Genomic DNA, 19,371 nt, shown 5'->3' on the forward strand with positions numbered 1-19,371 from the left:
TCTTATATTATTTTATTGTTATGTAATGAAAAAATAATTATTCTAATGTAGAGATTTATATGAATGAAATAGTTAAAAATTAAATTTCTCTTATATTTATAAAAAAATATCTTTTAACTTTGACTAATCAATTCAATATGCTCTTAAGGTCGTTCACGTAAGACCTGGGGAATTTATGGGTATAGTGCAACGGCTTACCGGCCGGAATTAATAATCAAGCTTCAAGTGCTGCTGCTTCTGGATCTTCCTCTACCTCTTTGTGTATTAGTGGCGGATGAAAACATGGGCATGCAGAGTAACCTTGAGCGAGGATCAGCAGAAGTTTGGTAATGGAGTAGAATATGCATGGCGCTGATCATGATCATCCGGGTTTTTGGAATTACCTTCAAGGCTTTCCTACTCTTCTTCATGCATATATATTATACTAGCAGCTTATTTCTCAGCGTAGATAGATGTAACACCTTTAACAGGATGAATGCTATCCTTGAGTTATTATTTATTCCTACATTCCATATTTATAGATTATATATATATATATAAATAAATAATAAAGGGTGTGGAGTGTGAGATAGTAAATAGCAACTGATTGACTGATGAGAAAATTTTTTCCCTTTATCAGAGATTGCATCACATGAATTCATTACAAAGTATATTAAAAAAAAGGACTTTATTACCTTTTATTACATTTTATAATATTCTTAAATTAATAAAATTTTGATAGAATAATTGAGAATTTTTTTTTATAACTTAATTTAATCATTTCTACTTGGTTTGGTTACACGATGAAATGAGATAAATATTGAAAATCAAATAAAATATTATTAGAATATAATATTTTAATATTATTTTTATTTTGAAATTTGAAAAAGTTAAATTATTTATTATATTTTATACGAGAATTTGATAAAATTATAATGATAAAATGAAATAAAATGAGATAAAACAGTTCTCGTATCCAAACGAGCCTTCACGTTACAAATTTATTTTTCAATTGGAAACTTGGAAGCCAATAAGGTTTCGTTTGAATACAGAAACACTCTCAACCCATCTTATTTCATTATTATAATTATTTCAAATTCTTATACAAAATATAATAAATAAATCAATTTTTTTAAATTATAAAATAATAATAATATTAAAAAATAATATTATAATAATATTTTATTCAAATTATCAATACATTTTATCTTACTGTTCAAACGAGCCGGGAGTGGCACCGTGGCACCGTGGCACTGCTACCGAAAATTTTAACATTTCTTCTCATCAGCCACTGCGTAAAATCCCACACCCCCACACCGCACATGTGAACCGGGTTCACTAAAAAAACCAGTTCTGCATTTTGGAAATTTGGAATCCCTCCTCGTTGAATCTACGAAGCTTTTCTTCCCCTTCCCTTTTGGCTCATCTCTCCGTTTTCCCCCTCCTCGTTGAAGCCCGTCCCCCTACGAAGCTTCTTCTTATCTTTTCTTCTCTGTATTTCCCCCCTCCCTTCGAAATCCCGTCCCCGTGCTTCATCTCCCCCTCCCTTCATCAGTACACATAATGCCCTAACTGGGACTGACTTCATTAAGCTGCGTCTTCGTAAAGCTCCAAATTCAGAGGTAAACTCGATGTTCTCCATTATTACACGACACTTGCGCACACCTACTGACTTGGCGTTCTGCCACGGTTGTTTTATATTAAAAAAAAAAGGCAAAAGAAATGAAACACGACACAAAATAGCAGAACACGTCTTCTTCCTCTAGATACACGACGAAGAGGCAGGAAGGATAGGACTTCTGCCATTGCCTCTCGATCCCGCTGCTCCCTTCGGCGAACTCCGTCGGCGTCGTCTCTGGTTGGTAAGCTCCTGTCCTGTTTTTAAATATCTGGCTGGCAAACTCTGCACCTCCAGATCCACCCGATTTTTTATTTCCTGTTCTTTTAAATCTATTTGTTTATGTTGATCCACTGCTTCAGTTCAATTCCGAAGGCCATGCTTACGGATCCTCTTTGTTGTTTCTATTCCTGTTTTTCCATGCTACGCGAGTCGGCGGCATGTTTGTTGGACCTTGAATGGCCGGCCATTAGACCATTCTTCTTCTGCTGCATTTTTTTTAATTTCATCTCCCGCCAAACGCAATCCGCACCGTTTCATTAACCTAGCCCCATTCCATGTCATCTTCGTGCGCAAGGGGTGCGCGAATTGGACTACGAATAGAATTTTTCGTTCACAAGAAAATTCCACGTTGGTTCAAACCAAACCCAATTCCACAAACTTTACCGCATTTTTCCCACATCTCTGCCTCTCTCTCTCTCTCCCTCCCTCCCTCCCTCCCTCCACTCGCAACTCGTATCTATCTCGTCCTCTCTGTGGGTTTGCCACTGATTTCTAACAGGAGGACAAATCGATTCGAAACCCTAGAATCTACATTTTATCGGCCTCTCGTCTTGATGCTTTTATCGGAAAGTAGTTATTCGCGCAAGTAAGTCATTCTTTTCTGAATCTCATTGTCATCAATGGTTTTGAGCTCTATACAACGTCTATAAGTTTTTGTTTACCTTTTATATAGATTTGATACATCGGGAACTGGATTGCTCGTCCTCCGCTTGTTTCCATAGAAAATAAACTGTTGTCGTGATTCCTGAACGTATTTTCTATTGCAGGCACTTTTAATGGAAATTTAAGTTCGAAAATGTAGCGGTAGATGCCTTTGTGCGTGAAACTACATCTATTACCCGTGGCTACCTTATTTCCAAAAGTTGATGAAGCTAAATTTGTGATAGAATACAGTTTGGTACATGGTGTGGTAGAATGAGATTTCCGTACTGATGGATTTGCCACCGGTACGAGATATTTTGAGAATGAGAGTGATGTGGGATGGATGAATGAACAATTAAGTTTTAGCGAGTCTATTTAAATGAACTATTGTCCATTGGTCTACAATGGAAACAGTTTTAAAACTTTCCTGCATCAAATAGCTTAGAGACTCACGCATTACCATACAACTTCAAGAATATTCAAGTTGGACCACTAGAAACTGATTTGTTGGCCGTTCCTTTCATTTCATCACATAAGAGCGATTGCTCTTTCAATTAATCTCACAAACACCACCTCCAGTTAAGTTTTAATGGTTGTCATCAGGAGTGCTTGCGAACGGTGTTATCTTTTGAAGACTTGTTATCTTTTGGCTCTGAACCCTTTGTAGGAGCTGAATTGAGTTGTCGAGGTGTCGTAGTCAGAGTTTTCTAACCCTACACCATGGCAAAGGTTGCTGCACCTGGTTCTTTAACTTCTAGTTCTCTTCAAATTGGTGGAGGAGTTCTGAAGGTTGGTGCTGCGGTTAAAAGGAAGACTCCATCAGAACTGAGAGTAAGTTGCTAAACTAATGACCTTATTTTGATCAATGCTTGTGGTTTTCAGCTCGAATCATCATTTGCTGTAATATGTTGAGGATGATCAGTCTTTTGTCATTTAGATGGCTCAATTTTGGCCTGTCCCTAACATGATAGTGGTAGTGAGAAAATACTGTGGCCTGGCAACAATGGTTTATATTGGCTCCAGATCTTTCAATCACTTGTAACTCTTAGTGAGAATGATATGGAATCTACATCAGTGAGTTTCAACTCTACACCAAGTCATGTCCTTACGCAAAACTTTCCATGCATATGGTTTATGGATGTATTCTATGGTTCATCACTGCTTTATGGTCTTTGGTTGGAATTGATGATGTACTGGTAATTTTTTACTGACTAATCTACATTGAGAAAATTCAACGTCACTCAACAAAAAAATTGGCAAGCATACAGAGTGTCTAGTTTGGTTGACAATTTTCTTAGCCTATGGTAACCATACATCATTGCATGGGATGGCTGTTTCATTTTTATGTGTAACTTCTGTGTGCATCTGCAAGCTCGTATACACTTTAGATGTATGTTATAGAAGATCTAATTTCTCATTACTTTCCAAGTGAAATTAATGTTTCTAGCTTAGTGCTCTCAGGAGACAATTTGAATTGCATTTAGTTACAATTAACTTCTAGGAAGTCTCCTGTTCATACTAACAAGCAGTAAGAAATTTTATAGAGAAAGGACTCACTGTTCATTCATTGGTGGATGCATGACAGGGAGAGCAATTGAAGCAGGTGAATGCTACAGAGCTTGTAGATGAATCTCCAGCCCCTTTGCTTGGTACTTCAAAGTAGGTGTTTCCTTACTTCTCTTTGAATTATTATTCTTCTTCTGGGTATGTATCTCACCAAAACTTGTTCAATCTCAGCGATACTAATGAAGTGGATCATGGGCTCAGGAAGCCTGAACAGTCAAGGAACCTAAGATACATTGACACCCGTATGGATGAAGTATTTCCTGTTAAAAAATCCAGGTTTAGAATGCTTTCTGGAAAAGAAAATGCAAAGGTTAATATATTTCCTTGTATATGAGATTAATTTTATTTTTTTGTGTACCTTCTCAATCTGGTTTAAACCTCTGAATCTGAATGTAATCGTTCCTAGCTTCCTATGTAAAAATAATTTTCTTTTGTTTTATTCAGGAAAATAATTCAGTTGAGCCAATTAGCAGCCTCAAGAATATATCTCTGCTTTCAAATTTGGCTGCCAAGAGACGGCACCAACTCTCATGGTATGCCTTCCTGTATGGTCTACTATTTTACAATAAAAGAGCATGTTTCTTCAATAGTTTACACTTTTATCTCTTGCAGTCCAGAAAGTTCTGTTGCTTCTGCTGAAGATGCCGAACATGGTGTGGCACAAGCTTTTCAAACGATTGGAAAGTGTAGTCAAAGTACATTCCGTAGTGTTAGCGAGCTCTCATCAGGTGGTGATAGATCATTTGGCTTGGCAACAGTTGATATGGTATATACTCTATGCGGTTTCCTTTCAAAAATATTTAATCTTAAAATTTGATATGAATAAGTCACCACTTCTTTTCATAGGATAAAGCATTAAAAGGACTGGCTGTCCCTGACCCTCCTGCCATTTCTGGTTTACCTCATGATTCTTCCAAAAGACATGGGGATCCTACAACTTATTCAGGCAATTTCTGCTCTGAATGCCATATACCTGGTGCAAAGGCTCCTTTAGATTTTACACTGAAAACTCATGTGCGGCTGGTGTCCTCTTACCCAGTGAACCGGTGAGTGTACATGCATATCTAAGGTCATCATGTTCTTAATGGTTTGGTTATTGCCAGTGATTGAATCATCCTATGGGATGGTTCATAGTGGGCATTATATTCCTGCATTGACGCTTTAGCTGGGATGAATGCTATTTATCTACACACAATTTTCTTGTCATGCATTTTATTAATCGGACCACCATTTCCTTTCCTTTGGGATGGTCATAGTGGGCATTATATTCCTGCATCGATGCTTTAGCTGGGATGAATGCTATTTATCTACACACAATTTTCTTGTCATACATTTTATTGATCGGATGACCATTTCCTTTCCTTTGCATGTACACGAAAAAGATATTTCCTTGCATGTCTAATATCATATGGACTTGTTTCGGCAATATTTGACTTTGAAGATCGTAGAATCAAAGTGAGCGGCTTGAGAAAGTTTTTTTGTCTTGGTTCTCGGATTTTGATAAAAAAAAAAAAATTGATGAATTCAGAAACTTCTGATTGAGATATTTCCTTATCCTCGATTATGTATCTTTTAAAAACTTGAACTCAACATTTCTTCTTGCCAATTTTTTCTGTTGAGGGTTGTATCTTCAAATGCATCACGGGTCAGCATGTATTCTTTTTGGGTCTACCTTTTTCTTGACTGTTATTTAATGGGTTTTCTTTCAGATCTGTCTGTTAATGAAAATTCTACTTTGGTTTTTAATCTTTGACAAATGAGTCTTGCTATTAAGTACACAAAATAATGGTTATGTACTGATAGCATGATCGTGAAAGACAAAAATCTTTTCATTTTGTTATCTATCGTGAACTATGTAACATTAATCGACATGCTGTGATCATGCCAAGAGCTCGGGATGTAATTCAAATACATTGCTTATTGTTTATCCATACGATAGCCTGATTGGCTATTCTCATTGGTGAACTGACTTTATCTTGTTTTCCTGTAATAAGAATTCACAGGTCAATAATGTCAAGTACCATGCCACAGCTCCCATTCCAATTTGGTCATTTTGAGGGTCAGAATAACAGACATAGCTCAGTGCACACATCCACTTTGCATGCCTTAAATTCTAAAGTTATGCATTCTTGGGTTTATCCTCAATCTACCTTACCACCTTCTCTCATCTCAGTGTTGACCTCGTCAGCGGCAGATGGAGGTGTGTCAAATAAATAAATTTGTTTACTTCCACAAGCTGACCAAATCCTCCACAAATCCCCCCCCCCCCCCCCCCCCCACAACCCCAACCATGGTCCTTAATGCTTTTTCCTTTTGTGCAGTGGAAATGGATTTTCTAAATAAACGACAGCTTGCATGGGAAGACTCTTTTCGTAGTCTTTACTACATGCTTCGGAATCATTTTTGCAATCTCTTTTATGGTAATCACCTATTCTTACACCAGTACAATTTGTTTATCAAATCCTATCAAGTATGTATGCATAGAGTACCTTCTGAACTCAGATTAGAAGCAGTTAATTATGCTCTACAGTAGCACCACAATGTGATCCCTTTGGAACTTAAATCCTAAATTTACAATTATATTATGCCTGAATAATTTTTATGAGTTGCAACAATAAGGATCTGGCTTTTTATTAAATCTGTACAAATCCTTTTTTATGATAGTTGTCAATGGATAATGGTTTCATATTGCACATACCATAGGTTGTCTGGAAGAAAATATGCATGTTTATGTTCATTAATGCTGCCTACTGAACGTTTTTTTATTCTTAGACTCTTTACTGTTTCTTCCACCAGTTAAATCTCATTTTAGTGTGAAAATCTGCGTTGACGGACTGATTTTATTGAAAACTTTGTAGTCTGTACTTCACACTTTGTGGTTATGTTCAACGGTGGTGATGGCTTGAGGAGGACCAAGTGCTCATGCAGTGCTTATATCTCCCGTTCAACGAAAGGTTTGAGATCATTGTTGAGAGAACATGTAAGATGTACTCCTTCAGTTTTCAAGCTTTTTATTTGGAGCTTGTACCTGTTTTTTATTAAGCAAATATTTGTGGTCTATTGTTTTCTTATTTATTGTGTAGTGCATGGCTAAGAAGTAATTTTGCTTTTGATAGAACATGTTTGTACGGCTGGCAATCTGTGCTACAGGTTTGGGTTTGTGTCGGGTCATATATGAGTCAATTTGATCAGCCAAACATGTCACACACCCTAACTCAAACACAACACAACCTGTCTATGTGGGCCAGGGAGTTGACTAGGCAATACACGACCCAATATATCCTGTATAAGAAATTAGTTATGGACCCTTGTTACAACACAGCACAACGAGGTATGACCCATTCCTTGCATAGTCACGAACAAGTAATCGGGTCGCTCGAGTTATGCTGAAGGGTACACAGCCGATTTATTCTCAATTTTAATCTTATCATTCTGTATCGGGTTCACAGGTCGCTTCAAAGCTGGCACAAATTGAACTTGCCTTGTTTGAGGATTTTACTGAGGTGGTGGTAGTAAAGTACATAGATTTAAGGATTTTAGAGCTCTGACTTGAATTGTTAAATTTAAGAGAATATCTGATTTCTATCTACGAATGTGATTAATCTTTGAATTTAGTTCTACATTAGCAAATGCAAGTTTTGACTTAATTTTTGGAATTTGAAAACTTTATTTGCAATAACATTAGATGAATAACAAGCCACATTGATAGAATTATATTTGGTTGTAGATTTAGGAGAGAGATAGCCATATGAATAATTGTACAATATATTTTGATCATCTAATGCTGCCCGAGATTGATATTGTTCCAAGAATTTGTAGACCTTACAGTATGTAAATTATGTACTGCTGAACTGTTGTCATGATAGAATGTATTCTTTGATTTCCACACCGTGTCACATGTATATTTTTCCTTTTAATAGATTTCTATATGTTCAATATTGTCTGACATCTTATTATGTTGCAATCAATGTTTTCTAGGATGTTTGTTTCTCTATGCCTCTTTGCCATTCTGAAGTAGAGCAAGCAACTACCGAAGATCTGGTCGAGCTCTCAGAGATTGTGAAGCATAATTTAGGCCAGGTTTTTATCTCTACCTTTTATATTTGGCAGTCTACTCTCACTTGACTTTTCTGAATTCAGGCCTGAGGTGGACCATGAGATATAACCACCGTGTGGGACATTGATGATTATTGTCCCACTAAGGAGTTTATTCTAGTCCTGGAATTGCCTCTTTCTGACTTATTGACCAATTGAAATAAGAAGGCTTTTGGTTAGTTTGAAAACCAAAAGGGAAACCTGACTAGTTTTAATATAGGATGATGTGGGTCTCCATTTTGCAAAGATATTGGTTGCAGCATGGTGGGCATGTATGCCATTCCCTCTGAACTTATCACATATTTGGAAGGGGCAGGTCCATCTTCTCTGCAAGGAAGTCTTGTTTATAATTAGCTGTGTATTATGTCGTAGTTAGGGAATTGGTCTACTACTTTTGATATCATTTCTTGCGCATTTATAGTCATTGGACTTTCCTTTGAAATGCTATGCAGACTCGGCGCGTGAGTTCCTCATCTGACATCGATAATAGCTCACAATCTTTGCTGGTTTTCAGTGGCAATAAGAGCGTACATGGTTTATATGATTTCTTGTTAAATTATAGGTCAGCACATTGTTAATTAAGTTTCTAAAAGATTACTGTTTTAGTAACTTGATTTTTCAGATACTATATTATCAGTGTAAATGGTTTTCTTCATGTTTCTTATGTCCATTATCATGTTGCCAAATCTCACTCCTTTTTCTTGTGGTTTTCTCCAGATCTTTCTTGACCTTCTTAGCTGGTATGGATGTTCCTTTATTGTGTTCACCTGTGCCATTTAAGAATGCTGCCCTATCTGCTCCAGAGGTACGTATAAAACATGTAAATTAGGGGTTCCTCTGCCAATAAAGTTCAGCATATAATAGGTGTTATGGAAGTTCAAAACATGCTCAAACCATAATATTGAGTCATTCTCTCATCTAGATTGCCAAGTCAGCATATCTAGTAGTTGCTTTATATCACACTTTTAGCTCTGCCCATGTCTGGTTTTGGTTCAAGCATAATTCTCCAAACCTATATTGCCATTGCAGATGCTAGTTGTTGTCAAAAACCTGCATCGCTGCCTTTACTATGTTACCAGTAACCTATTGCCAATGCGATATCACTTCTGCGGTACTACAGAAGCAGAAAGTTGTTTGACGCGAATGTTCTATTACTTGCATTTATTCAGTGTACAAACATATAAATGCTAGGAACACTTCTTTGAGTCAACAAATATATGTTAAAAAAAAAACAAATATATGCTGTTATTGCTCATTGCTGTGAAACATATTATTGAAATTTATTGTTTTTTCCTTTTGGTTTGCAGGTAAAGTGCATGGAGTGGAAAAGAGCAGATCATATTGCTTGTCCTCCTAAAGAATCCAGTGATGGTGGTGAACATGTGCCCGGTTCTTCTGCTGGCCTCTGCTATAGCATTGAAATCAAGGATGCATATCTTCCACCATGGATTATATGTAGTATGTGTGCAGTTATGGGTTCTGAAGGGAGAAGCTTCGAGGCAAGGTATCATAAGGGGTAGATTTTGTAACATGATACTGAGTCTTTGATGATTTTAACATGCTTGAGTTATTCTTTCACTTCTTATAATATTGCTTTGGTATTCTTTCACTGAGTCATAAGGTATCGTAAGGGGTATTCTTCTTTTTTTTTTTTTTTGGGGGGGGGGGGGGGGGGGGGGGGGGGGGGTGTGAGTGGTGTCTCACAGCTAGAAAGTGCCATCACTCTTAAACGAACAAAATTAAAGTGGGTAGGTTGAGAACCTATCAAGTATATCTTAAAGTGGCAAATTTTTTGGTTATGATAGAATAGATATTTAAGTTGCTTTACTGGAAGTATGGGGAAGTTGTCCAGGAAAAGACGAGATAAGCTTTGAGGCTTCTCTAGATTGATTTTGTTGATTAAGTTGCATGAATTAATGTTATGAAAGGTTATTCTTTTTCCCTATTTTTACCAAGGGCTGAACCCAGTGTATCCAATTTATCCTTGATGGTCTTAATTGCTTGTTTTGCACCAGTCTTAGGCAGTCATAGATTATGTTAGCTTCCCAACATTGTTTTACAGAATAGAGTTTCACGTGCATTTGGTTAATAAAACAGTTTGAATTAAATGTGTTATTAGACAATGGCTACGTATATTTAGCTTACCGATTTTAATTTTGGTGCTCTTTCAGTTTTATAACGGAACCTACCTCAGTTGGGTTGAATGTAGCTCTTGGTGCAGCTTGTAAGAAATCTGATTCTCAAGCTGCAGAGGGTGAGCGCTTGCAAGAAAGCAGCTATGATTTTGGTATTCCAGACGCCATCATTACTCCGTACTTGTGCTCAGGTTTATTAAAAGGCTTGAAGTACTCTGATGGTTCTTATACAGCTTCACTTTCTCCTCTATGACATTCTGCTTTCGGGATCTTTGCCAGATACAGCAATATCCCCGTTTTCACTAATCGTTGCTGATTTATGGTCCTTTTAACCCCTGCGTTTTCTCCTTTCTTTTGCATTGCAATCTTGTATAATCATATCAGTAACAATGTAACATTGTTGATTATTGCTTTTGTAAAACTCGTTGAACAATCTTTTAAAATATTTCACCATTTTGATGATGTGAAATTGGCCCGCCCCCCTAGTAAGGTTAAATAAAAATGATAAAAGGTGATAGTTATGATGAAACTTGGAAGGCTTGCTTCCCCATGTCTCAAATCTAGCATATATGGTAAGAACTAAGGATTTTTGCGCATATCCATGGTCGATAATCTGATCGTGGGCTCGAGTGCTCATAGCTACAGATCCCACTTTTGAGTACAGAACTTCAGTGGAAGTGGAAGGTCAGATTAAGGCAGGAGGCCTATGCGTTGCAATTCGATCGAAAAATGAACCATGGGACTGATTATCTCCGTATTAATGCATCTTATATAAATAAAGAAATTGAGATTCTCGATTTGTTCATGGTTCACTACTCGTTCGTCAAAACTATTGTGCTTAATGTAACTATGTTCAATAGAGTTTGGCATCAAATTGACATTCATGGATTGGCCGATATGCCTAAACGACTTGGCAAGTCCCATGTTGACACCTTGCCTTTCAAACATAAGAGCTTTCAAATGTTCTCCATGATGCATTAGCTAGTAGGAAATGCCAATATTCCATATGCAATGGTTTGGCTTTATATCAATATATGGAACTCTTTCTTTTCCTACAATATTTATGGGATGCGTTAAGACAGACTTGTAAAAGCATTTCTATTGTTTCAAAAAATCGAGTACAATGATGATGTCAAGTAAATCAAATTCAAAACTGTTTGAATGGTACAAATCTAGGAAGTTAGAAGCAACAACCGAGATTGATATACCCCAAAAAGTATGCTGCCACTCCGGAGTATTCGTCTGGTTTGCGGACACCGCTGTGGTCTTCATGTGTGTCTAGAAAGAGAACTTGAAAGCCCCCACCTTGGAATCTGTTACTGTGTCCCAAAAGGAAAGTTTTTGCTGTGCCCTTTTCTCCTCTGCTTCCTGCACCAACTGCTCCAAGGTTCCGGGGAAAGAAGTTTCAATGGCATTCTTAAACTTGTCATACAAATTCACTCGGTCTCTTGTTCCAGATACCAGTGTGTTTGCGTTTGGCCTCTTAAGAAAGTCCAAGACATTCAACAAATTCCTCCTGCAACATGTAAACCATATATAATTTTTTTTTTCTTTTTGAGTTCTGTCCTAGAAGACTGGATATTACAGAATAGGCATGCATGATAGAGTTAACAGGGCAGTATATCAATTATTGTGAAACAACTACAAGAGAAATGCCATTAAACTGCTAGTATAATCTATTCCAGTTCTTTAAGTTGGGTGAAATATCAGGGGATGAAGCCAAGTTTCAACATGTGCTAACGATATTGTTGTTGATGCATTCTGGAACAACTGGGGAAGATTTACATGGCTTAAGCTAAAATTTTTCATTTTGTTTCTGTTTGCATATCATATGTCAAATCTTCATTTTTTTTTTTTTTCAAATTGCTGTTCTGACTGGAGTGAAAGTAATTTCTTTCCACAGATGAAATTCGCCACAAGCAGATAAGGGGGTTCTTTAAAACCATAAGATTAATAGATATCACAAGGATACCTGCTAACATAATTCTGTGTAATGGCAATGGACTCCTCCAGGTTAATCACCAAATGCCACCATCCATTAGGCACAAAGATCACCTCCCCAGCCCTACAGATGCACTCAATAGGTTTCTTTTTCCAAGTTTTTGTTGCACCATAGAAGTTCATGAACCACTCAATGATTGAAACAGGACATGCTACCTCAGCACCATCTGGGCTTGGGTGCACCCCAGGTGGAACCACATCAGGAGGAAACAAGACCCACTTCTTGGAACCCTTGATAACTGCATTCCAAGCTGATGTGGAATTGGGATCAATGTGGAACGATGAACCAGACCCAGCGGGTCCAATTATAATCCACCTATAATCTGGCCTCTCATTACCCAAAACATTGAACAAATCCTCCCCAAAGTACACTGGAACTTCATATTCTGAACCCAATTTTGGAACTTTTTCTGCAAATTTTGGGTCAAACAAATACAATGGCCTTTCTTCCCTCGTCTGATCCGAGTACTTAAAGTACTCCTCAAGCTTCATCTCCACCGGTCCTACTGCAAATCGAACATCACCACACAATCGAACCAAATAATCTGTGTCCCATTTTTTGGGTGCAACCCAATTATCCAAACACCCTTCCAGCAAAACCGGCTTATTTGGTTCCTCGAAATTCAACACGAATTCTTCAACCGAAATGCCTTTCCTTCGTATTATATTATCTCTTTCAAGCCACTCAGGTTTCATTTCAAGATTAGCACAGAGCCAACTCTGGAAAAGATAATCAGAATAAAAATCCCTCACCCTCAAACGGGAAACACAAATATCCGAAACCTCGAATGAAGGGTAAGAAGCGGCAATATAAGTAGATTTCCAAGACCCATTATAGGAAAAACCACCATTTAGATTTTCCAGAACAAGGTTCCTCCAGAGTGGTTCATGGTTAGTGAAAACATAGAAAGATTTGCTAACCGTGGCCAAGACACCCAAGTGGGTTCCGTCCAGGAGGCCTAGGATGTCAAGAACAAGCTCATCAGTAAGGGTTTGGAGGTTACCTAAGCCAGTATTTCTGGAGTTTATAAAACCTGGGTTGAGGTAGAGATTGCCCAGTGGTTGAACCCCATGAGTGTGTGATGGAGGAGCTGAGGTCTTAAGGCTAAAACCTTCTCCAGTATCTTCTTCTTCTTCATACTCCTGGTATGGCGATTCATTGTTTTTGGAAATGGAACTTTGCTTTCTGGAAACAGCTCTATTTGCAGCAATCTTGTTTTCGTTTTTGCGTTTGTTCTTTTTCTTTTTCTTTATGGTTTGATAAAGCATTGACCTGCAGCTCAGCATTGTTGGACGTTTTGCGCGACGATGATTGTAGAGGCGGAGGGTTTAGCCATTGGTGGAGAAGCTGAAAGGTTTTGTCGTTTCATATAATCCACCAAAGCCCAGGCCCAACATGGATTGGGCTCAGCCTGGGCGGGCTTAAACCAGCTATCAAGGCCGTTACATACAGACCTAGACCTATTAAGAGGCGAAATGATTTGTACAAATTTTAAATAGACAAATCTCATATAAAATTTTATAAAAAAGTAGACTCACCTAAAAAGTGTAAAAAACCTATTATTTATTAGTGAGACTTATTTTTTTACAAAATACTTATACAACTTATCTATTTAAAACGTGTAGTTAGTATTACTCCATACATATATATAGCCTCTCAAATTTCAATTCACTCACTCGGTAGAATTTATTGTGCATTACCAAACTTCAGCTAATGAGGCCTAACCTTATACTGCGGATATTGATAGTTATAGACAACGGAGTGTTTGCTCTTACTCTTAAAATCTTGCCAGTTTCGATTACTTGCTGATTTAACACATTTGAAATGCTTTCATATGTCAACTATTTAAATAAAATTAAAAATATCTCATATACAATATTATTAGGGATGATAAAATCAAAGATAATGAACAACATTATTCTTGAAATTCAGAACACAAAGGATACCACAAAAAGAAAGTAGATAACAGATCTAAATGGTGGAAGCGAGGTTAAGTGACAGCCATTTGCAAACCATGGAGAATCAATCCTTTGTTTGTTGATCAGCTTGAGGAAACTTTTTTCAAATGCTTTTTACCTCATTAACTTATGCCTTGCTTTGAAGTTTTAACAACACCGTAAGTCTCAGCCCTTTACCTTCCACATTGCAAAGTAATCATGAAGCCAAATCATTGTTATAACAACAATAAAAATTTGTCCCATCATTTTCACTCGGCGGGATTTATTTTGAATAAAGGTAAGCCATTTTAGTCACTACACGGTAGGCGTCCTTTTTGAACAAGGTTTTGAATGAAGCCACCGAGTGTTGCCATCGTATTCCGCTACCAGTTGATATAGCAACTGCGCCTTGAGGAAGAAGAAGGGGAAAAAAAAAAAAACAACGAAAAAGATAGCAATTCATGCATCATGGACACAAGAATGTCATGAAGATTTTGACATTAGTCCTTCAAAACGAAGCTTCCTACCTCTTTCATGGTTTTGGTCGGTTGAGAAGGAAACTGCACAAAATCAGACAAGAAATACCACATATGCTCCGACAACACCATTTTATCTCTCATTCAACCCAAAAGTCAGAACAAAAAGGTGGGACGATGTGGGGTTGTTCAATCCTATAAATAATAAAGCTACAAGAGAGTGAGATGAAATTAAAAAGGACGAAAAGAAAACCCTTGCCTGAACGAGAGATTGTTCTTGAATCCTACAAGAATTGACACTGTATATTTTTTTTATGGAAATCATACATGAGATTATGTGCTTGAATCCTACAAGAATAGACACTGTATATTTTTTTTATGGAAATCATACGTGAAGATGCAATATACAGGAAAATTGTCAAAAGACAGTCTGTAGCTTAAGTCCAAGTACACAAGCAGGCATGCCTATACCATATAAATGTTTCGCCAATCAAGGAGCAAAATACAGTCAATCACAAGAAATTAAACAAAAATACCTCACAATTCAACCACTTTTGCAGCAACCAAGAACCCTGAAAAAGAATGTAAAATCTAAGCATAGAAGTCGTAATCAGGAATTCACTAGCTGTCCACAAGCACAAGGATAGACACCCAACGGATACGGAAGAATTGAGAATGCATTTACACTTGCGTGCTTGTAAGACATCTCCACGGCCTCACACGAGGGCCCTTGTCTAGAAGCATTAGCAAGCCCATAGTGCTGGTTGAGAGGCCACACATGTACCTGCAATATTATAAATGCAACAAATAAGACACTAAACTACTTTTATCAATCCAGACTTAAACACCACTACCAAGAGGCGAAGATCTCCAGGTCAAAAAAATGTGTTACTACCCCCCAAAAAAATGCATGTTGTTCCCCCGTGATAATCACAAAATTAATAACCACTCCAAATTGAGTATAATTATCTTTGCATAGGGAAAAAAGAGTACAATTATCTTCTACTACAAAGGATTGTTTTCTCCCTTTCAAATTCCAGTTTTCTCCCTTTCTGGGTTTTGGACCTTTTCTCTGAATTCATTTTAAGCGCTAGCATTTAACATGTGTCTCACTGCATAGTGGGGTTTTGCGGCTAAATAAAATGTCATCTGTTGAATAACAAGACACTTACTTGCTTCGACGAGATCTCTTTTTCCAGAAAATAAATGAGGCAATCCACTGAACAAAAAACACAAAAGATAAAACAAAATATAAGTGCTAAAGCTAAAATAGTTTTTTCTCTTAGGAAAGCTGTATAATGATAAGTTGACGGAAAATCAAAAGTTGCTGAAATAGCTATCACATTTCCTGCTATAAAACAGCAAAACTATTATAATGAGTTTGAGGTTTAATATAGGATCAAAGGATAATACTGTTCAAGAAAATGCAATATTATTTCAGCTTCTAACATATAAAACTGTAAGCAAATGGTTGAATAAAGGAAATAAACAAGAAGAAGAGATAAAACAAGAGCCATATTTTTGCAATTGCAAATATAGCTCAATAAGGATGCAAAGTAGCTACGGTGTTCACTGGGGACAAATAGCTGACTAGTTTCTTGTGTTAAGTACGATAACATTGACAAAACTGTTGTGAGCAAAAAGAACGGGTGGAGATAGATAAAGAAAATAAAAGAGAGAAAAAAAAATGTAGTCAACTAATCAGAGAATATGAAAAGCGTGGCTTAGAAAGAGAGGAGCTGCAAGATGTTAATAGCTCAAATGAAGCAAATATGAGAAGAATTCTCTACTTAAAATTCTAGTTCAATCGAGTAATTTTAAAAACTGAAGGTTTTTTTTTTTTCAGCTTAAAAATCCAGTTCGCGTAAAGTTGTAAACTGCTAATCATTCTAGCAATTTAAAGATATTGATAAAAGGGCAGAAAATGCACTGTGACAATCATCCACATAATCGTATTTTGAGGCTAGAAGTTTTAGTAGAATGATGTAATTTCCCGTTGGCCAACACCAAAGAGTTTCCAGAATTACCTTAAAAACTGATATAAATGAAAAGCTTCCTAGAAGAGATGGCTTCTTTATAGTCATTTGCCTTTCTGGTGACATTTCCTTGCACAAATGTTGAGCTATTTCTTTCAGTAGTACCATTCGAGCTTTATCAGTACGCATAGAAATTATTGCCTGCCTCATTGATTCCCTGTCTGCCTCAAGTGCCTGAAGCCTCAAATAGAGCTTCTTAATGTCTGGATCCGCATGATCAGCCCGATTCAGTGACATTGGAGTGGTTACATATTCTTCAGAAATACCAACTCCAGCTTTGGGATTGGTAAAACCACCATTCGGTACTCCATTATGGACAGAGTCAATGGTATAAACTCTGTCACTCATGTCATCTGCCATTTCAGATGCATTATCAAACTTTCTCAAATTAGTGTCGTCCTCTACCTGTGAGACATCCTCTGTATTAATGAAATTGCTACTGGGCCTCGGATATTCTGTGGAAATATCGTGACCAGTTTCTTTGACCACCCCCATGAACGAACTTGGTTCGTTGTAAAATCTACTGGAGTCTCTTGACCGCCTGGGAGAGTGACCAGCTACCACCTTTTCTAGAATGTTATTTGAACCAGAGAAATCCCCATCCAGCCGACTGTTGCTGGGACTTCTCTCCATCTGGAAGACTCTATTTTCCAAGTTCTTCAGCTGGTCTTTAGCACAAGGGGTCTCACCAAATGCATATTTCTCAACATCATCTCCATCATTTTCATCCTCCAAAGGAGCTTGGGTCTCGTGTAATCTACATTTCAAAGGTGGGTAGTCATACATGGGGAGTTCGATTTGCGTATCAAATTCCACCATGCTAGAGTAATGGCTAAGCCCACTTCTCTCACCCTCCACCTCAGCTTCTGTGAGCCCATAACTCATCATCCTATGCTTATAAGCCTGCACTTCACAAGTAAGCGAATGAATGACCTGCTCTCTCTTATATAACAAATCTTCCAAAGCCATAAGCTCCTGTTGGTCATGTGCCATCTTCTCCTCTGCAAAACGCTTGAATTGTCGGGCCTCCATTTGGATCTCTGCCTTCTCCCTTTGCAACCTCAATATCATCGACATGGCCTCATTTGTAGCTGATGAAGAGGCATTTCTCTCTTCCTCCAATTCAGTATGCAAATCCTGAATTGCTTCCTGTTGACTACTAACCATCTCACGGAGCAGAGCACATTCGTTCTCAATCTGAATCCTAGCATTTGAGAAGAAATCGAACCCTGGTATGGAGAATCGGTTACGCTCCTCAAACTCATCATACTTTCGTTTTACAGACCGAAGCCAAGTACCTGAAGAGCTAGTGATCAACGAACAGCTACACCCACAATTACAGCATTTCAACAAATCCCTTGACGAAGAAGATGCTTCCAAATCCATAAACCAATTTGCATTCAACCTCAAATATATCCCAGATCCAATTGCAAAAATGGATCGAACATATCAAGATATCAAGAATCTATATGAGAGACAAAAATATAATTTTTGAGGTCTAAAATCCTGCCTCTTGAATGTAAATCCTCCATCAATGAATCCTCCCTCTCCACCCCAACCACCAGCTATTGTTCCTCTGAACCAACAAAATCACACGCAAGGCTCCAGAAGAAACAAACAGCAAAATTGAAACTCCAAGAATCGAAGAACCTTTTACAAAAAATATATATATGTAGATGTTAGGAAATAACAGAGAGAAAATTTACCCGGGAAAAGTATACCTGTACTTCAAGGAATATAAAAAGATGTTTTTTTTTTTTTTTTATGAGAGTAGTCGACGATGCACGATAAATTTCCCGTGAGCCACAGAGAAAATCTCAACAACCATTAATCGGAGCTTTCCATAGAAACCACTTTCCCGGAAGTTATCCACAAACAGATTTTTAACTGGAACCAACAGAACCCGGCAGAAAGATACAAAGAGAGGGGAGTACCTTGGAATAGCTTGGAGAACCAAGGAGCAGAGGAAGTCGTTGTCGCCGAGAGCTAAAAATGGAGGTGATTTTTTTTTTTTTTTTTTTTTTGTTGCCGGGAAATATCTTCCTTAGAAAATCGATCCGGAGAAGAGCTAGCGGCAAAACAACCAATTTTTGGAGGGAAAGAAATTCGAAGAGGAATAGCGAGAGATATTTAGAAACCCTAGATTTTTTTCAATTTTTGTCCCTTGGCTGGAGTTGCTTTATTCGATTCGTTAAAGGCCTTCTCGATATGCAATGAAGAGAGACGGAGACAGAGAGGGAGACGCTCTGGGCAGGGAGACCCAGCACAAGCCCAACGATCGCAAACGGAGAAAAAGAAGGTGTAAGAGAGATGGACGGCTGTTGATGAGTCAGATTGGATTTAGGATATTTGGGCGGTTGAGATGGATGGCGCTATAAAAATAAAAATAAAAAAAACACACCTTTGGCTTTTTCACTGGACTTCTCCTTATTTTTTGTTTTTTGTTTTTATTGACAACCTTTTTCACCGGACTATCTCGACTGTTGTAGCGCGAATGAGTTCGATTGTTGTCTACCAACGGTCGAGATTTACTGCATCATATATTAATTATTACCTTAATGAATAGATTTGAACGGATGTTATCATTTAATTAAAAAAACTAT

At 37.6% G+C, this 19,371-nt stretch overlaps 3 protein-coding genes across 6 annotated transcripts; 1 reads left to right on the forward strand and 2 right to left on the reverse strand.

Annotated features, from left to right (window-relative positions):
* The first annotated feature begins 1,477 nt into the window (after positions 1 to 1,477).
* On the forward strand, positions 1,478 to 10,782 carry LOC121267022 (protein downstream neighbor of son homolog). Of its 3 annotated transcripts, XM_041170906.1 has the most exons (16): positions 1,478 to 1,601; positions 1,693 to 1,841; positions 3,189 to 3,352; positions 4,107 to 4,180; positions 4,259 to 4,397; positions 4,532 to 4,620; positions 4,700 to 4,853; positions 4,934 to 5,133; positions 6,082 to 6,287; positions 6,409 to 6,507; positions 6,946 to 7,067; positions 8,066 to 8,167; positions 8,635 to 8,744; positions 8,900 to 8,987; positions 9,490 to 9,686; positions 10,354 to 10,782. In XM_041170906.1, the coding sequence occupies exons 3-16, from the start codon at positions 3,242 to 3,244 to the stop codon at positions 10,568 to 10,570; spliced, it is 1,908 nt and encodes a 635-aa protein (XP_041026840.1). In that variant the 5' UTR covers positions 1,478 to 1,601; positions 1,693 to 1,841; positions 3,189 to 3,241; the 3' UTR covers positions 10,571 to 10,782. The 3 variants fall into 3 exon arrangements, with proteins under 3 accessions (XP_041026840.1, XP_041026842.1, XP_041026841.1); XM_041170908.1 differs by lacking the exon at positions 1,693 to 1,841; XM_041170907.1 differs by lacking the exons at positions 1,478 to 1,601; positions 1,693 to 1,841 and adding an exon at positions 2,190 to 2,465.
* Positions 10,783 to 11,398: 616 nt separating this feature from the next.
* LOC121267023 (F-box protein At5g06550) lies at positions 11,399 to 13,671 on the reverse strand. The gene is made up of 2 exons (XM_041170909.1): positions 12,290 to 13,671; positions 11,399 to 11,833 (listed from the first exon to the last, which is right to left on the reverse strand). The coding sequence occupies exons 1-2, from the start codon at positions 13,603 to 13,605 to the stop codon at positions 11,596 to 11,598; spliced, it is 1,554 nt and encodes a 517-aa protein (XP_041026843.1). The 5' UTR covers positions 13,606 to 13,671; the 3' UTR covers positions 11,399 to 11,595.
* An 817-nt stretch (positions 13,672 to 14,488) lies between these two features.
* Positions 14,489 to 19,075, reverse strand: LOC121267024 (myosin-binding protein 7-like). 2 transcript variants are annotated; one of them, XR_005940965.1, is made up of 5 exons: positions 18,703 to 19,075; positions 16,760 to 18,418; positions 15,905 to 15,951; positions 15,269 to 15,516; positions 14,489 to 14,664 (listed from the first exon to the last, which is right to left on the reverse strand). XR_005940965.1 is itself a non-coding variant. In XM_041170910.1 (4 exons), the coding sequence occupies exons 2-4, from the start codon at positions 18,152 to 18,154 to the stop codon at positions 15,414 to 15,416; spliced, it is 1,545 nt and encodes a 514-aa protein (XP_041026844.1). In that variant the 5' UTR covers positions 18,155 to 18,418; positions 18,703 to 19,075; the 3' UTR covers positions 15,172 to 15,413. The 2 variants fall into 2 exon arrangements, 1 of the variants encoding a protein (XP_041026844.1); XM_041170910.1 differs by lacking the exon at positions 14,489 to 14,664 and having other exon boundaries at positions 15,172 to 15,516.
* Between the last annotated feature and the right edge of the window lie 296 nt (positions 19,076 to 19,371).

Source organism: Juglans microcarpa x Juglans regia, chromosome 5S (assembly GCF_004785595.1).
Source record: "Juglans microcarpa x Juglans regia isolate MS1-56 chromosome 5S, Jm3101_v1.0, whole genome shotgun sequence".
In the NCBI taxonomy this organism is placed as follows: Eukaryota; Viridiplantae; Streptophyta; class Magnoliopsida; order Fagales; family Juglandaceae; genus Juglans; species Juglans microcarpa x Juglans regia.

What these genes read in the sequence shown, in the direction of transcription:
- LOC121267024 (XM_041170910.1), bottom strand. Translation starts at nt 18,154, where the DNA reads ATGGATTTGGAAGCATCTTCTTCGTCAAGGGATTTGTTGAAATGCTGT. An exon ending in CATTTATATCAGTTTTTAAG is followed by an intron (nt 15,952 to 16,759) that starts GTAATTCTGGAA and finishes TTTTTTGTTCAG; the next exon opens with TGGATTGCCTCATTTATTTT. An exon ending in AAGAGATCTCGTCGAAGCAA is followed by an intron (nt 15,517 to 15,904) that starts GTAAGTGTCTTG and finishes ATAATATTGCAG; the next exon opens with GTACATGTGTGGCCTCTCAA.
- LOC121267023 (XM_041170909.1), bottom strand. Translation starts at nt 13,605, where the DNA reads ATGCTGAGCTGCAGGTCAATGCTTTATCAAACCATAAAGAAAAAGAAA. An exon ending in ACACAGAATTATGTTAGCAG is followed by an intron (nt 11,834 to 12,289) that starts GTATCCTTGTGA and finishes TACATGTTGCAG; the next exon opens with GAGGAATTTGTTGAATGTCT.
- LOC121267022 (XM_041170906.1), top strand. Translation starts at nt 3,242, where the DNA reads ATGGCAAAGGTTGCTGCACCTGGTTCTTTAACTTCTAGTTCTCTTCAA. An exon ending in TTTTTGCAATCTCTTTTATG is followed by an intron (nt 6,508 to 6,945) that starts GTAATCACCTAT and finishes AAAACTTTGTAG; the next exon opens with TCTGTACTTCACACTTTGTG. An exon ending in TGAAGCATAATTTAGGCCAG is followed by an intron (nt 8,168 to 8,634) that starts GTTTTTATCTCT and finishes AATGCTATGCAG; the next exon opens with ACTCGGCGCGTGAGTTCCTC.